The 19036-nt window shown below is 40.4% G+C and overlaps 1 protein-coding gene across 3 annotated transcripts in view; it reads left to right on the forward strand.

Moving 5' to 3' along the window:
* The first annotated feature begins 235 nt into the window (after positions 1 to 235).
* dtx1 (deltex 1, E3 ubiquitin ligase) overlaps positions 236 to 19036 on the forward strand; it is a 45744-nt gene continuing 26943 nt past the window's right edge. The window contains exons 1-2 of one of the 3 annotated variants that reach the window (XM_034117735.1): positions 236 to 714; positions 1149 to 1801. In XM_034117735.1, the coding sequence (XP_033973626.1) occupies positions 1543 to 1801 (259 nt within the window). In that variant the 5' untranslated portion in view covers positions 236 to 714; positions 1149 to 1542. The remainder of the gene's footprint in view (positions 715 to 1148; positions 1802 to 19036) is intronic. The other 2 variants (XM_034117733.1, XM_034117734.1) reach the window with 2 other exon arrangements.

Here is a 19036-nt window from a genome sequence, read left to right on the forward strand (position 1 = left end):
CATCTAGTCTTGCAACGTAAACACTGTTGCATGCAGGATACACAACATATGGAGTTAGTTTGTATGGCATACTAAATGGTATGGTAATATACAGTATGTTTATTTATGTTCTTCTTGTTTATGTTAGCAGTGTACCGTAACCAGTAAATTATTATCTAGTAAACAGGGGTTTTATTTTGAAACCAGATACCGGAAGTTGTATAATTTTGTTTTGATGTAATTGACACTTTGGATGATTTTCAACGGATATCCATACAGGTGCGCCAGGATATTTTTTTTGCGTAATTTGCGGGCGGCATAAAATGCGTGTTTACTGTTTGCACGCATGCTGTCTCTCGTTACAGGCAGTCATGCGCGTCCAAGGCGAAATGGCTCTGCATCTCACACACTGAAAACCGTGCAACTGGGGCATGCATTCACTTTGACAGAGCGGACCAACAAGCTGCTGTAGTCTGTAGCAGATCCACGGGAATAAAACGACGTCTTGGCTTTCTGCAATAACAGTGGATTACTGGAGCTGTAGGAGGTGGGTGTGAAGGAAGATTTCAGTTTAAATGATACGGGGAAACGTACAAATCACAGATGTGAAAAAGCAGGTGCGTTTCGACATTTTGCACCTCGGTTTTTTTTCTTTTGCAATCTGATTTTCGGCCGGAGCCTGTGAAATGCAGCCTCTACCTGAGAGATGTGTGGCACCACAACTGCAGCCTACAGGTCTGTATCGCCAGAATAAAAAAAACAATTTGCATGCCATGAAAACATTCAGTATGATGAGTTATAGTAGTGAGAAGCAACAGACCAGTCTTTGCATTTACTGCACCTGAAAAGCTTGTGTTGAAAACAGTGAGATTCTGTCTGCTACGATCATGACAGCCTCTTGCTATTTTTGCACACTGCTTTGTCCCCTCTACACAAATCTGATGACAGTCACTATTATTTTGCTGCTGAAAAAGCTCGTATACATTTTTTTGTCACCGCACTGTATGTAAACAGTATTGCCTAGAGGCGACTAATGGGACTATGGCACAGAACTGTTTCCGTTTTGTGTTATCTCCTATAAAGCAGTGACTGACTGTTAAGACATAACTCATGGGATTGATCACAGCATTTGTTTACCAGTGTGTTTCTGCTCCTTGTCTCTTGTTTAGAGAACTTCTCCTGTCTACCTGCTGCTGATCTGCTGTGGTCGGCTGTGGAGGACTAAGACTGTCACCAATGCAAATCTCATAATCATAACCATCATCATCACCATCATCATCATCATCGTCTGCCACTTCAAACACCAAGACACAAGAGGCCAGAGGCTGCTTTTGGCTGATCAAAGAGCCAGCAGTCACAAAGCACCTGTAGACCATGACTCCTGCAGAGCTGCCTGCGTGAGAGCAGCATGAGATAATCGAGGAGTACTATACTAATAGCTGATTCAAGCCTTATCTGTTTGGCGGTGATGAAAATGTTCCAGTGTGTCAGTTGACTGACAGTTGCAGTGCTGTTCTAGCGTGGGACATAGCCAGTAGCTGAAGCGCAGACACCACAAAGGAGATGGCTCGTCCAGGATCAGGGCTGCTGGTACCTGTCAATGGTCTGGGATACCCTCCTCAGAACCTTGCCAGGGTGGTGGTCTGGGAGTGGATGAACGAACATGGCCGCTGGAGGCCCTACAGTGCCGTGGTTTGCCACCATGTTGAGAATGTACTGAAGGGGGATGCTCGGGGAACTGTAGTCCTGGGGCAGGTGGATGCCCAGCTCACTGCCTACATCATCGACCTGCAGTCCATGCACCAGTTTCGACAAGACACGGGTAAGAGATGTGACATTTACAAGTCAATGTACATGGATGTCGCTAAAAGGGGTTTCAAACAAAGTACAGATAATAAACACAATAGTCATCAATACATTTTTGGCCTGTTCACCCAGCAGATCAAATATAAAATAGGTAAATACATTTATTTTTATTTCTGTGTCCTCACCACAAGTGATATAATATACTGTTAACATTGGAACTGATTGAAACAGAGCAACCCTTGTTTTGGTTGCTACACAGATCTTATGTAACTTTCAGGGGAATTAATGAGTCCTGAATGTCCCGTCTGATTTGGTGCTCTCGTGGATAAGCCACTGGTTGTGATTTAGATGCGTTTCAACAAACTGCACACAAAAATGACAAGTGTAGCAGTGATTTACTCATCCAGGAGTGTCTTTATGCGGCTGCTCTAATGACCTTCCCAAAGGTCACAATGTTGAAGGAGCTGTGCATCATTCATCAGGCAGATGAGCGCTGTTGCTCGGTGCGACACTCCTCACTCTTTCTGCTGATTGTATTCATCAAACGTGTTGTCATTCAGATCTAAGTGTGGCAATCACAATAGTGGTTAGTGATAAAGGGCCTGTGTTCTTCAATCATCGATTCACCTCAATTTATTTCCCTCCACATAATGGAAAGAATATGCAGTTTATGGAAGAATCTAGATATATATTCGATATTGAACCCCTTCCACTACGCTATACTGAGTGGCGATTCAAAAGTGTTTTATGCCGAATATGGGTTCTGTAGTAGAGCATGGGACCAACATTATCTTGAGTGAGGGAACAATTACTTCTGGTAACGGTAGTAGTATAAAAGTTATAATACCATGTCACTTTAGAGTAAAATCCTCCCAGCACAGCCTTTATTTGGTGGACTATAATTCTCTGTGATGACTGCTACCTTTTTAAAACTAGACCAGATGTTTTTTTTGCCGTGCTCCACTGAAGCTAAACACACTCTCTGTTCGTCTTTGTGTGTGTATTAACCTCCCTGCTGTCTCAGTGTTTGAAGCAGAAGTATGGAGGAGGTTTAGACATCTGGAGGAAGCAGCATTGGACAAATCTCAGCTGCCTGAATTATTCTTCTATGTCTGATACAGCTATACATCACTGTGTAAGAGTCAGTTATAAATCAAGCTAATGATTGTTATTTCTGTTAGAGGCTTGATGAACAGGTGGGGTCTTCAATTTAATTGAAGACCCCATTGATTAAATCCACAATAATTGAGTCAAACTCTCTCTGTAAGTCAGATACGTTTTGGTTTTGAAGGCGTTCTGTAACATTAGAGCGTTACCAGAGGCACAGGGTCATACACATAGGATATACAAAAGGTGACCTCACTATGCATTAATCTGCATTATGTCACCTTTGATTATTTTGCATTGCATCATTTACATTTGCATTTGTGATTTGTGAAATAACAGTAAAAATGTAATACATTGTTAAAATCAGCAAAAATCCCTACAATTGTAATAAGTAGTAGTCATCTATTTGCCTAGTTGTTACACTGCGAGTGTGTTTATATTAGCCCAGCTACAGATGGGCGTTGCAAACTAGCTCACGCTATACATTCTGTGGTATGTGGCTTTGGGCGAAGCCATGTACTTGCTCCTTTTTAAAATAAATATGAATGAAAATTAATGGTCAGACTGTTTTATAAAAAAGAAACCATGACATTATTCAGTAAGTTGGATTGCATTGCTGTTGAATTCATGCTGTAGAAAGAGGAAAACAGACACAATAAATGGGACATCTTAATTATACATGATCAGAACAATCCCAACATGTAGAAAGTATTTTGTATTATCCGATGCCTACAATATTTATATATAACAGAAGTGCTACATAAAAAAAATCGTAACATGTGTAAAGGCAAATAAAGGCCTTGGAAAGGCTTTGAACCCATATGTCAAGTAAATTGATTGAGCACTTAATGAATGGGCTATAGACAGCATACAGTATAGCAATAGATATATTAGTGTTTTCAAGATGTTTTTTTCCTTTAATGTTTGAAATGCTGTAGATGGGAGCGGTTTTATGTCTGCATGACTGTCAGGAGAGCCGTCGGTGTTTTCCCGTCTGATAGAACAAAACACAAAGCTTCAGTATGTCTGTGTTTGACTGACTGTGAGATGAGCCACTGAGCCGTTTGTCAGCCATTACCACGGCGCTGAGGCTAGGCCTGACGTTTATCGGTCCTCATTGTGCCGTTCGGTGTGTAACATTCCCCCTCGGCTGGGATAAACCTGTCACAGCATTGCCTGACGGACAACAGCCCGGACACCTGCTGCCTCCTCTTCATCCAATTTCCTTTTTCCTGTCCCCCAAATAGGGGCTGACCTCTACCAGGCCGCAGCCATCGATCCTAACTAGCCTAGCTTTCAGGCTCTAGGGATGTTTACCGCCTGTTTACACAAAGGGCATCAGTGAGTTTGTTTAAACATGGATTGTGATGCATCTGTTTCACTTTGGATGTTTGTCGCTCACCATGTCACACTCTCTGTTGAAGGCCCATGGAGTGTCCCTGCAGGGAAACCCCATTTTGTTGCTGTGCCACTTATATCGTCCTCTGAGGCTGTTTATTGCTGGAAAGAGGGTTGAGTGTGCTTGCTGTCCCCTGAGTGTGAGTGCTGATGACGGTGCTGTGGCAGCTGTGGTGTTTGTGTCCTGTCCCTGCAGGCTGTGTTGGGGTGCCCTGTTCCTCGTGTGGGTTTGGGAGGAGCTCCTGTGGGTGGGAACCTCGCAGACTCACTCCGACTAATGAGAACGGAGCAGTTACAGTTTATCTCCATGGCTCCCTCTAATCAAAGTATCATGACGACAACGCATGCACCACAAGGCGATGCGGCAGGGTTCTCTGTGAAAAGCCACCTAAACAAATCTTTATTTAGTTGGCTCATAAACACAGGGCATGGGTTTCATAATACAGCTACTGGTGAAGCACAAAAGTATATGGCGAAATCCTGTACCCCAGTGCTTTATTATACAGTATGACTGAAGGCTTAGAGGCTTATATATAGTGTGGATGAATTTCTGGCTGAAGGCAGGGAGAGGATTGGCTCAGAGCCATGCAGGATCGATCCGTTCTCCTCCCCAGAGGGGCGTTTGAACCTCTAAACACTGCTGTGGACTGATCCGCTTTCACTACACCCACTCCCATAGCTAAACACATGGGCTTATCTGCCATCTCCATCATATACCAACACTTGTGGCCTGTCTGATGGATTCCACACTGCAGCTATTGCTTTTGCTGCTTGGCTTTTAAGCATTTACCTCTTATGTATTTTCTCTCATGATGGAGAGGTGGCACAAAGCAGAGGGACCAGCAAGTAAGCATTCATGAAAGATACCTAACAGCTGCATCATTCAAAACATGAGTATTATTCTTAAATGAAGACAGGTTCTGTTGGCTACTGATGTAGTTCTATAGTTATGTTAATGCTAGAAGGATATACTTTATAGCAGGCTTGTTATTAAAGCACAGTAAAGACAGTCAAAAGACACAACCGAATAGAAGTGACATTAACTTACAGCGTAATGTGAATATACATGTGTAATTAGTGAATTGATTGACAGGTGAAAGAGACCAAATTTAGTTTTTTTATTTACCCTTTAATCGTTGCAAATGTGTGCATTGATGTTATATTAACTTAAAACTTAAACCTTTAATGTTTGACTGAAATTAAGATGTATTTTTGTTAAGAAATCTGGGTAAGTCCTTGTATGTTGTTACTCATAAACGGATTTGGCTAAGAATTTTGATAGCAAAAAAGGAGTGTTTTTGGTACCAACTAACAATATTGGTTCTGTAATTTGATTGGTTCAATACTTGCGTGGGTGGGTACTAACAACATCAATTAAGTTTCAAACGCCAACATTATTATCTATTTTCAAAGTCCTAATATTTGTGAATGTGTTGTGCTTTTAATTACATGCGATGAATGTGAGTTTTTTTAAAACAATTTTTCAGGGGGAGTTTCAGTTTTGACAGACGGGTTTTTGCCGTTACCACAACTGGAGCCATCATGGAGAGAAAGCAGGTCATCAGCAGCTTCTACACCAAATGTAATGTTGTTGCAAGTTAGGCTAAATGGCTTCCATTAGGCATGTAAGCTTCTAATCGGGAATAGACTACAAATTTAACAAGATAATTGGTGCTCTTAAATGTTTATTGTTGTAAACAGACTGTGAGATTACTTCATTAAAAAAGTCCTGACTGCACGCTACATGCTCGGCGCCATACAGCAGACACAGCGTCATGAAGTATCAGTTATTGTAGGATTCAATTATTTGTGGTTAAGAGTAAATGCAATGTGGGCTTTATTTCCAGAGAACAACACCTCTTTGATCAATGTTTGTTAACTACAGAAGGTTTACTTAATGTCTTTGAGTAACGTCTGTTAGTAGATCTCAGTTTACTGCTGCCAAGGGAAACAACATCCCGAAGTGTATGGATGATTTGATTTCAGAAAACTATTTCATCCTTATTTGAAAAACGGAAAAGAAATAGTAGCAGTCTCATTACATTTTCTTACAGGAGACAATGGTACAGTTTAACTTAAAATCACAGAAAAAGCATGTAGTGTGTCTCATACTTTCTTGTGTTTGTGTTCCTTGAGTTGCAGGGGCCATTACAGTTGCTCGGTGCTCAGTGCTGTGAAATGGCCCATGAGTGACTGCACAGATAACCCCTATCAGCGGCTGTTTGCTGCTGTGTTACCGGAGCAGGGCTTTGTTTGTTTTGGTTCCACAGGCGTGAGAACCTCCTCTCCTCTGGCCCATTTCCCTCGACTAACAGCCCTCCCTGACTAATTACATTGAAAAACCCCAGAAATCATAGAGGAGATGGTCATGTTCTCACGTCTGTTTTGTGTTAAGCTGAAAAACAACAGTCGCTGTGGTTGTGGTTGTGGTTTGCGTACTGCCTGGAAACTTGCAGAGCATATAGACTGAAATGCTGCACATTGTTGAAGAGGGGGTGCTTTAGGTGTACTTGTTTAATGTAGTTGAGTATGTAGTAATGCGTGTGGGAACTGTTTTGGTGGTCTGTGGGAGGAAGCTGTAAAAAGGATTCCCGCTATGTACGTGCTAGAGGTCAGGTGCTGTATGCATCAGCCCTCAATGTGAAATCCCACTTGCGTCAGAAGAAAGCAGAATGAGCAAAGAGTGTAGCCCAAAGGCTCTAAAGTGTAGATTTAGAATAGAAACGTCAAGAAACGAGAAGGTATTCAAACGAGACAGAACCAGCCGCTTTGATATATGTCTACAAGTGAAGCACATGTGCTTGTTATGTTCTGTTAAGAGATCCAATTTTTTGGGACCTAGTAAGTGGCAAATTCTAAAAATATGACTGTATTGGACCTACAAGTGTTTTAGTCTGCTGTTAAAGGCCAGAGGAGGAAGAAGAAGAAGAACAGTTGCCAGCACAGAAAAACATAAACACTTTAAATGGGTGCACATTTTTTTGTCATAATTGTATTTTGTGCCTCTACTGAGACATGTTTACACCTCTTTTCGCCCTCTGTCTGAAACCAGCCTCTTCTAATTGGTTAGCTGGTCAGCTCTGATATCCCGCCCCTTAGCCTATCACATACAATGTGTTGGAGCTCTTGGGGTGGATTATGAGAGGTTAATAATACATTCACATAAATCCAGATTGCAGTTTAAATTGAAGTACATATTATTTGCTGTTTTTTGTCTTTTACAATGGTTTGTATTGAGTATTGAGAATCATGGAATTTCCCCCTATTTGTTACATCGTAAATGTATTGTCTTTCCTAATTTTACTCTGCAGTTCACTTCCGGACCTTATCCTCAGTCACATGTTACAATGATAAACAAACATGACGTATAATGACCAAGTAATTTTTCTCTTAGAGGTTTTAGTCATTAGCATAATTAGTTAGTGAAGGACAAACAGAATCACAGTGGTGCTGAACCGAGGCGGTGCTAAGGTGTCGCTGTTCACAGGGGTCCATTATAGCCACAAGCAGCTGGCTGGATTCCACTTGTCGGCAGGAAAGGGATTGGAGGGGCGCTGTGGAGAGGGAGGAGGGGGGGAGCTGACAGAGGTGAGGAGAGAAGGGGAACAGAGGGAGAGGTGGAGCGTTTTCCTGATGGAAAGTGACAGTCAGGGTGGAGGGAGGGATAATAACACTGAAAGGACCCTCAGCTGTGCACATTCCCCTGCACCAACAGCTTTTGTCTTTGTGCTGTGAAGCATCCCATCCAAGGCCTCAAAGTGTGCTTATTTAATTGTATCTGGACATATTTGTGTCAATTATCTGACTAAATATATACATATAGGGTATTTCACAAGCTACCAGAATAATAAGTAATTTAAATGGTCTGACCAGCAGCCAATGCAATACCAGATTCCTACATTTCTATGCAATTTAGCAAGACAATAACATTTTACTCAAACAATGACTTAAATGTCTGAAAAAGAAAAAGCAGCATAATGACACATTTCAAAAGTATATTTTTACCTATTTTGGTCATTTTCATCATTGTTCAACCTGTACATTATTTCGGAGACAAACAGCACAAAAACCAAACACTATTTGATTAATCAAACAGTCAAAAGGGGCAAATCGTAACATTTCAGAATCCGGTTAGAGCAGATTTGGCAACATTTTTAAACATAATTCAGTTTTGCAAATGTATCTTCTATGCATTCATTAATCAAGTAATTCTTTTTAGCACTAAATACGTAATTTGATCCTTTTTAATGATCATCCTGGCTGCGACATTTGTTCTTATAGGGTTGTAGTGCTTTGATCTGCTCTGTGCACATCCTTATTGCTTTACAGTGATCAGCAGGCTTCTGGCAGCCTCTGGCATTGTTAGCAGAAGCATTTCCTTTTAACTTCTGATCCAGCGAGTCACCACTTTTAACTTCTAAAGTGGATATCATACTCTTTTATCAGGAAAGCGGCTTTAAAGCTGCTCTCTGCGCCGCTTCCTTATCAGGCCGGTCTGGGAGGTCAGTGAGATCGTAAGCTGTCGTCTGCCTCAGCCGGCTGCTGCTGCTCGGATAGGAATGAGGCATCATCCCTCTCAACTGTTTGAGTAAACTATCTTTCGCCTCCTGGTTACTTGTATTCAAATGTATCTCACTATCTAGGATCAAATTGTCAAAGTATTCTCGCACTTCTCTCCTGCTAATGTGATTTACTTGGGTTAGAAAAAATAAGCTTTATAGTGCACAGGCTTTTCCGTATACAAACCAGATGTAGCTGTCATTTTGAAATGGTACAAACTGTTCCCGCTGTAACAGATGGGGTGTATTTGATCTGCAGGAGTGTGTGGTCTAACATTTACAGAAAGCATGGTTTGACAGAGACCAGAGCTGCACTGACGCAACTCGGCTGCCAGCGGTTGCATCAACCAACATCTCCCTTGATCAGGCTCAGTGAAACACAGAAACACAGCGCGAGACTTTCTGTTATGGTGTCAGCATTTTGCATCAACCCACTTATCCCACTTTAGACCCATAGCAGCATGATAAATCGCTAAAGCCGAAACTTGGATATCTTTTTCAAAAGTGTCTTTGTGCTAAGACAGTCTTCATTGTCTTTCCAGTGTAAGACGATGTGGTAAAAAATATCTTCATAAAGTCTGAAGACACAGGCAGGAGTCACATCTCTGCTATGAGCCAGTTACTGAAACACTCCAACAACCAAAACACAACCTTATTTATTGGCCCATTTATACATACTTTATTATATTACATGCAAAACAAATACTCAATTAGCTTGGGAAACAAATGTTTCAGCTTGAAATACCTTTACTGCTGACTAATGCAACGTTTTTAGCCATGCTAGTGTAACGGCTCAACAAAAAATCAACAACTACTTAAAATCTGATACCTATGGGCATGGGGAACTACAATGCAACAGACGGCAGTAATATAGCCATGCACCTCCTCACTAAGTGAAGTGATATCGTTACTTAATAAAACGTTTTATTTATGAATTTGTCATCTCAATCTTAGAGTTTTTTGCAAGTTCAATAGTTCATATGGATTACTTGATCATATCTAATTTTTGTTCTCAAAATCTCTTGAGGTTTCTTTTTGGAATAGTTCTCCCGTTGACAGCTCTATTTTGTATTTATCTTACCTACAGTAAGCATCTGTCGCAGCCCTAGCATCAACTGAATTGTCATGGTTTATGGTTGGTTGCAGTTTTCAGATTGGCTTCTTGTGTTGAATTCATTGCGTTCTGAGTGCCGGTTACAGGCTATTTGGTAAAAAGAAAAGAGGAGAAATGGGACAACGCATGCATGTAACACTGGTGCACATTCCCTCACACACTCTTTTTTTTTTTTTTTAAGAACAATCACTTATTTTGATTGTTTTCTGCCCAAGCGCTCAGCAGAATATCAATGCGAGTCTCTCACCATCTTGTTCCTTTCTCTGTGTAACCTGTAAGTGCTTCTAAATCACAGCTCCTGGTGAGAGTCCAAGTCTTGTTACGGGTCAGCGTGAGGAACGTCCTGCAGTAGCCTGTGAGGTGAAAAATATTAAACAGATGCTCCTGGCAGACGCCCCACTGTTGCTCTCAGAGGAGCTGCTGACACACACCATCACTCTCAGATTTTTCTTTATTAATGAGTGCTCGCAAACTCCCCCAGGATTTAAAACACTTGTGTGTCAAGGTGAATTTTTATCAGACTTCAATGGTAATTACTTCTACTCTGTTCTGTCCTTCCTATGGCTGCATTGAGTTAGACATTATCAATACGAAATATAATACAGTGAATGTCACCTCAACAATGTCTTTAAGGTTAAACTGTACATTGTTCGGAGGTTGGAAGTATGAATCAATTAATAAAGAAAATCTTTAAACTTACCAGTGACATGTCACCAGGGAGCGTGATACCATTGTTATTATTCCAGAAAAGCGCTCAACAAGAAGTAATTGTAGGAGAAAAATGTGTTCCATCAAGCAATAAAGCACACTTGAGCAAAGTACTCGCATATGAGGTGAATAAAGTAACCTTCCCATCACCAGGACAGCGTGTGTCCTCCTCACCACAGACTGTGGTCTTTGCTTGTTCTCATACCTCAGCTGCTGTCATGTGAGAAACAGTGCAGGAGTCTGGATACAACTGTCAGATCAGATGCAGACTTTAGTGTTTCAAAATATAAAGAAAAAGAAAACCAAAAGATCCCCTACATGCATAGAAACTAAAAAGTTTCCAGATAAGACAAGTTGTTTGTTGGGGTACAATTGCCTGGAAAGTGTCTACAGTACGTCCATGTGTTAAAGCTAGCACACTTTTCCTCCTTCTACAGATAAATGTGAAAACAAACAACAGCCCAGAGAAGCTGAAACATCCAAGAAAGGTGAACATAAGGACTTTAAAGAAGCAATACTACAGTGTACAAATAGTCAGTTACAGTTAATAATCTAAATCTGCAAAGTAACTTGGAACAACATTTCTAAAATAATTGTAGGGCACTATAAGTATCGAGTAGCATAATGTGAAAATACAAAGTAAAGTACAATTACCTAAATGTTCTACTTAAGTACAGTACTTGGGTAAATGTACTTAGTAACATTCCACCACTGCTTTTAAAGTCGCATACAATGGTTCCCAAGTGTGTACAGATTTAACGGCACATAACAGGACTACTTAAAATCCTTAATCTACTGCATTACGATCTACTTCCCTATATTCCAGTTCCATGGAGAAAATGTTCCACACTCTGATTGTTTCTAGAAAATATGGTTTGATACGCTGCCTCGGGCTGAGCTTTAGATCTTCGAGGCAGTCTTTTGGGTGGTGTTTCACTTTAGCACCAATAAGCCCACCCCTCCCCCTGATGACTGCAACATAAATTGAATTTCAAAGTTGACCCTCATCTGTTCTTCAGTAATTAAGCCTTCCCTGAAAGTCATTAATGATGTATTCACCATAGTTGCATATGCATTATGTATGTTTCTTGCAGCTATAATAGCCTCGAGAGCATGAAGTAATCCGCTTGAACTGATTCTACGACATAAACAACCCGCAATTATGATTCATTATCAGAGTGACAAAAAGTAGAGGTGCGTGATTTCGCGTAACAATATCATTCATATTTCAGCAGCTCTCTTTCACAGAACTGACGACGTCTGAAAAAAGGATTTGTGAAATGAGTTTCTCTACAGGCTTTGACCCCCAAAGTCAATGTACCGCTGCTATACCTCTGCAGGCTTTGATAAAGCTCATTGGACTCATGTTCAGGTTTTAAGCTCAATAAAAGCTTTTAGCGATCCAACATCAACTTTCCAACAAGGACATGGCCCTGATTTTATTCCAGCCTCTGACATTTAGCCTCAACAAGCACGGTTTCATGAATATCCTCTGTTCCTCTTAATAGATTCCATAGTCAAATGTACATCAAACAAATACATCATTCATAAATAATTGAATGTTGAGCTGTTAAGTGAGCTATTAAAGGGGTCCTAATATTCTCATTCTCATTCTCAGGTTCATATTTGCATTATGTGCCTCTACTGTGACGTGTTTTCATGCTTTAATGTTCAAAAAAGGTCTTTATTTTTCTCATAATGGCTCTTTTCACCCTCTGTCTGAAACCAGAGTCCAGTCTGCTCTGATTGGTTAGCCGGCCGGCTCTGTTGTGATTGGTCATCCGTGTAGAGATGTCCCGCCCCTTAGCCTATCACGCACAATGTGTTGGGGCGCTAGAGTGTTACATAGTCATGTCTCTATTTTGTGTGTGGGAGAGAAACTCTCTTGTCGGGAACTAAGGGATTTTAGCCTTTGCAGACCATTTACATGCACACAAACCTATATCACACACTACAAGAAATGAAATACTCCCACGAAGCATAATAGGCCCGGCTAACACAAAAGAAAATGAATGTCTCTGTATGCATTTTGTAGTTTGGGCAAAAAGAAGAAGAGTGATTACACTTGCAGGAAAAAGGTCTGGCCCTAATAATAAAAAAACGTCTAAGGAAAGTAGAATACACTTCAGGAGAAGCAGGTTTTTGGTACAATAAAATACATTACTCTGAAGGGTGGTCTGGTGTCCTCTGACCTATCTCACATCCAGTCCACTTTACTGCTGATCAAAGCAGACCAGTGTAGTCTGGCCCAGAGTCAGTTTACTGTAATGTAGCCAGACGTTTCCTCTGATAAGACCTGACTGCGTCTGACAGCTATGAATTGGGTAATGAAAGCCTGTCTCAGCAATCTCATGTACTGCATGCTGTTCATCTCAATGAGTCAGACTGCTTTTAATTGTCAAATGTAATATTTTTTGATTTATTTTTTCCTTCTCCGTGTCACACACAAACAGCCTTGACATTGTGTTGTAAATTAGTCGACATTTGTAACATTGATTTTAACTAATTTTTCAGTATAATTATAATTATAATAATATATTCTTTAATACCTAATCCACGTTGTGTATGATTAGTATATAATATCCACCTAATCAGAATCAGAATTGGTTTTATTACCAAGTAGGTTTACACATACAGTATGAGGAATTTGCTTTGCTATATGCGGTGCATACAAAGACACAGAAAGAAGAATACATAGCTTCTAGGCCTACAGCTTGTATGGCTGTGAGTCAGAAATGAATGATGTCTAACCTCACAGTAAGAGTTTGGGATGGGGGGGTTCAAGCATAAAACCATCCTCTTTATAGAATTGACCTCGTAACAACACATTATGTAATATCACCGCAATAAAGGTATCTAATGGAATTTGGAAAACACATCTTATGGATGCTATATGTTACACTTTCCCTGGCCTTTTTAAATGAGATAAGAATAAGATAAGAACTTTATTTAACTGGACTCCACCACTTTTCCCTTCAACAACCAGAATCCATTACTGTCTTAACACTATATATTTCATTTAATATGCTATTTCTCGCACACTTAACCTAATTAATATCCTACTTTAAAAAACGTATAGCTGTAAATTGGCCCTTGTTTACATGCTGCTGTGACAAAAAAAAACTCCCAAATTGGGATCAATAAAGTAAATCTTATCTTACCTTATTTTTTCTGATTGAAGACATCGATTTTGGCTGGATTTATTAAATATTGCGTTCAGGCTGTGTATAACAAAATGCAGCAGATTATTACATACATAAGTGCTATTACATTATACTACTATACATATATATACCATGCTGTCTAGTTATCACATAATTAAACCTTAGTCTGTCGTCATTTGATAAATGTAGTTTGTGTTCAGTCATGGTGCATTAAACACACACCTGACCGTGATTGATTCATGATTCAGTCATGTATCGGTTAGCGTTGCATGTATGTGTGGCAGAGGTCATCTCATGAAGAACGCGTGAGCTATTCCTCTCCTCTCCTCTGACGGCCATCAATCTGCTTTCCGCTGAGCCGGCAAAATGGTTTCACTGATTTTCTGTCATGTGACGTCTGACCAGATGTATCGTGTTGTCACAGATGAATAGTGCATCATGCTGGGGTGTGTGTGTTGTGTGTTTGTGTGTGTGTGTGTGTTGTGTGTGTGTCACTTGTATTAAATGGAGGGAGGAGCAATGCAGTCTGCGGTGCAAGGTCAGCTGTAGTGCCAAGTAATGTGTTGGGAATCATTTGGAAACATAACAATATTGATTTTACATTAATGTCATCCACTCATCATCTGCAACAGACTAATGAAAAGATCAAGTAATACAAAAGCATTACTTTGTCTCCTTGTAGAAGTAAAGGCCAATTGTAAAACAAAAACGGAAACATTTTGCCACAACAATTTCAGAAAGAATAATGTATTGGTGATGTAATGTATCTAAGTACATACTCGAGCTCTGTAAAAAATGGATGTTGTACTGTTTCAAATGATGATGATGCTACTTTTACTCATCTACAATTGCTTGCTTGCTTTTGGTACTTAAAGTATATTTTGATGGTATCATTTTTTCTCTTTCACTTAAGTACAATTTTGAATGCACTTCTTTTAAAAAATACTCAGTTATGAGTAAGACTAAATGAATAAATATTTTAAAAAAAATCAGAACTCTTATTCACTTTATGATTTCATATCAGATTTCCATGTTTCAGTCTTAATTTGGTCAAAGTCTGAAGAAAGGCACCGAACTGTAGCAAGTTTAATTATTGTTAAAAGAAAATCCAGTAATGAAAAAGGAAAACGAGTCAAAGCTTTCTTCCTAAAGAAACAATATTGTTTGTACCAACCACATTCTGCTACCTGTAATGTATAACACAATATGATCATAGCAGTTCTTTACCTTAATAACGTTGGTACTTATTACCCTCTCTACCTCTATAGTGAAAATGCGTTTTAAATTATTGATACATACATCATCCATACATCATTCATCATCACATACATCTTATTTTTACATTTTCAAATCCAGGCATAATTTCTTTTAGTTTTTATATGTTGTGCAGTACATGTTCTGCAGTATTTATTGGCAGCGCTGTGTTCAAACTGGACTGCTGCCAGGATAAGAAACTCTGTAGCACCCAGGCATAAGAAGTCATCTCTTGGCGGCTGTCTGAAATTGGAAGAAATGTTGTGATACAATAAAAAGCCTCTGTAGTGCACAGGGGAAATCGGGCAAGAATCCCAGGGAATTAGCAAATGTTATACCTCAGAAGGAAACGTTAAACATGTTGTCAAAGGCTGCATCAACCAAATAAGCTGTCAGTGATTTTAGCTTTATCCGACAGCAACCCATATCTGCTGTCTTCAAGGCAAAAATTAACCTTGCAGGGTTTAGTTTTTCCATGTGTGAAAGTGACTCCTCTGCTAACAAGAAACCTGTTTCCTTGTAACCCTGACACCTCTCCTTGGCAGAGCTGCCCTGTGGCATGTGAAGCCAAGGCGTGCTTGCGTGTGTGTTTGTGCCACCTACTCCCATGCCCTGATGACAGCCCTGCATGGTGCTGACACACTAACGAGGCATACCTGCTGGACTATATGAAGCTGAAGTGGTGTGAAGTGGATGCAATTGTGCGGTGAAACACGCAGAGGCAGACTCACCTATTCAGCCACTTCTGGTGTTCTCACACATATACTCGTGTACACACACACACACACACACACACACACACACACACACACACACACACACACACACACACACACACACAGTCCCATGTGCATGAAGTGATTACACACACCAAGTGAGTCAGAAAGCAACCCTTGGCAGAGCTGCAGCTCCTCAGCTGAGTGCGGTCACGACACCCAGCGAGTCAGAAGGTTGTTTCAGGGTCTGTTGCTTCACTGCAGTGCAGGAGTTGGCAGGTGGACAGGACTAAAACTTCATTTTCTCAAGATTTCTTCCACTCTGACTGTTCTTTGTGACCCAAGTAACTGCATACTCTGCATAAGTGCACAGTGACTGGCCAGCTCCTATGTCCTGGGTGTGGGAGAGTTGTGTAGAGTTGAAGGGGCTGAGGGTCAGGACGGTTGCAGTGGGAGTTAAGCCACTTTCCCTCACTACCACTTTGTCTTGCTGGCAGCAAAACTGTATTAGCGTGGTTTTACTGCAGTGTTCACTTTTAAGCTCGGGCAGAAGTGAGACATCCTCTTTTTTTATTGTTATTTGGCAGAAAACCTCCACTCATCACATGCCTCCTTCAGTACTCCCTCCCTCCTTACTCTTGTACACCTCCCTGTCTTTCTCCTTGATCCACTTCACCTTTTATTCTCTCATCCCTCGTCCCTTTCTTTTCCCTTCCTTCTTCCCTTTATCCTTTCATCCTTACTTTTGTCAATTACTGTCCACCTTCTTAACTCCCATTCAATCAATCAATGTTTATTTATATAGCCCAATATCACAAATGTTACATTTGTCTCAGTGGACTTCGGGGAGAAAATCCCCTTTTCACTTCCTTTAACTGCACTTTCCCTACTTTCCTTTCCTCAATCAGTGTCCCCCTGCCTCCCTACCAGCACACCCCCCCCCCCCCCCCCCCCCCCCCCCCGCTTTTGTTCACCCATCACAGATGCCGACAAAGAGATCGAAGACTTAAAGGTGGGGTATGTAATTTTGGAGAAACCAGCTCGAGTGCGCTAGAATTTGAAAATACACAACCGGAAAAAATCTGCCACTTCCTTACAGAGCCCCTCCTCAAACACACACGAACGCGCACATGACCAATGAGGGCACGAGATAAGTTTGTGCACAGATGGAAGGCTGACAGGCAGGTAGGCCATCCAGTTATTTTAGCCGGGCCGGCTAAAATGATTGGTCGTGCTTTTTACAGTACTACGGCTTCCACAGATGACATTTCTTTATGGATTTTTTGTCAAAGCACTTAAGATATTCATTGCTATCGGGATGTTAAGAGCATTCCATGGAATATAACAAAAAGTGTATCTCGAGCCGGTTTCTCAAACTTACCTACCCCACCTTTAAGGGAATCCGAGTCGCTATTCACTTGTGTAGCTCATTATAAAAACTGCATTCTGGGAAAACCAGTCTCATCTCGGTATAGAAAATGAGCTTTAATGTGTTATTTTTTGGAGTGGAGCAGGGGGGCCGCAATATTGTTACGTATAATGCTGTTAAACCAGCTTAATGCCAGCCTGTCATCCTCATTATTAGGGTCTGTGATCTCTGGGTATTTGTTAATGAGCAGATAATGCTCTTACAGATCTCTCCGACTTTGATGTTCAGGTATGACAACGCCTTTTTGAGAGTTTTTCACATCTAAAGCCTCAGTGGTACAAGCGTTAAAACGAAAAGTTCCCTTCTTATCATATTCGTATGCTTTGTTATCAGATATTTTTTGAGCCAGATGTGTTCTCCGAGTCTGTGATGCATTTTGAAACAGCTCTGCAGTATTCTGTCTCTTCATCATCTCTAATAGCCAGCTTGGGTGTATTGTTTGTGAAGGCCTTTTTGAGAGATGAAAGTCCTTTTTTCAAGCTGTGCTCTGGGGTTTATGTGAAACATCAAACGCGCTTCAATTATTTTATTTCCTCCATACTGTAGAATGTATTAGCATATTCATCATGTGTTCACTATTCATTTGTAGCATATTGTGAAAGCTGTATGATGATCATTTATAGCCTGTGCCTTCTCTGATGCTGTGCTGCTTGGAGCTTTGTAGGTCTTTTGTTTGAACAAAAGTTGATCAACGTCAAAAAAAGGCATGTTGTCACAGAATTGCTTGTTGGAAAGCCTGTTTTTTTATGAATTATGAAGCTTGGGAGGAGTTGAGCCAAGATGTATGAATAATACTAAGACATTATTTGACAAGAATTAGAGGGGACCCTGAATTAAAACGGATCAAGGACATGCATTTGAGGAGAAGCTTGTTTTAGGTACAGAGACAACAAGGTCCTGTTTTGATGACGGATTAATTAATTTCTTTATTTATGTTTTAAGCACAACAGTTTGTAGTACTCAGATACTGAATAACGACTCTGGAAAGTTATCATTGCAATGATTGTGAGGTAAATGAATAAGCCTTCAAAAAATGTTTGCCTGCTTGTTTATGACTGGCCTACGTAGCTCCTTGGGAACAGCAATGTTTGAATGCAGTGTTTAACGAGTCTGCTAGCCTGCTCACAATTACATACTGTAGCTGCATGATTTTGCTAAGCATTTATAAAGTTTACGACTCTCACCATCTCAGTTTAACTTGTTAGCATATGGTTAGCAATTGTGTAATCTGCAGGTCTCCCTTGAAAAAGAGATAATTGATCTCAATGGGATTTCACCTGGATAAATAAAGGTTTTGAATTGAATTGTATAGGTCTGTCAAAAATGAAGTTGCAGTTCTAAAATGCAAAACTAGGTTTGATGTCATTCAGAAACAGTGTCTCCTTTAGATTACAGGCAAGACATATTAAAATGTCCTGCTCAGTTTGAATATTTGGCACAATTTCAAATCACTATTGTTTCTTTGTCATCGTTTCATTTAAAAAAAGAATATAATCCTCTTTAACAGGGGAGGAGGAGGACCTCTCTGCTTATGTTACTTGAGGAAGATCAGTGACAACATAAACAATAATAAAGTTATGAAAGTGAGAGTGAGAACAATGCTTTGGGTATACTGTGCCGTTAAATAACAGAGAGCCACTGAAAAAGGGAAATGTGTTTCACACAAACGACAATCTGTGTCTGACTCTCCTGGGCTATAACTCGAGCAGGAATTGATGTTCCTGTGTCTGCTGTTATGAATCTCTCTTTGTTTGAATGGGTAAGAATTATTTATCATTAGTGAGTCTAGAAAGAAGCCCTTC

Source organism: Trematomus bernacchii, unplaced genomic scaffold, assembly GCF_902827165.1.
Source record: "Trematomus bernacchii unplaced genomic scaffold, fTreBer1.1, whole genome shotgun sequence".
Taxonomy (NCBI): domain Eukaryota; kingdom Metazoa; phylum Chordata; class Actinopteri; order Perciformes; family Nototheniidae; genus Trematomus; species Trematomus bernacchii.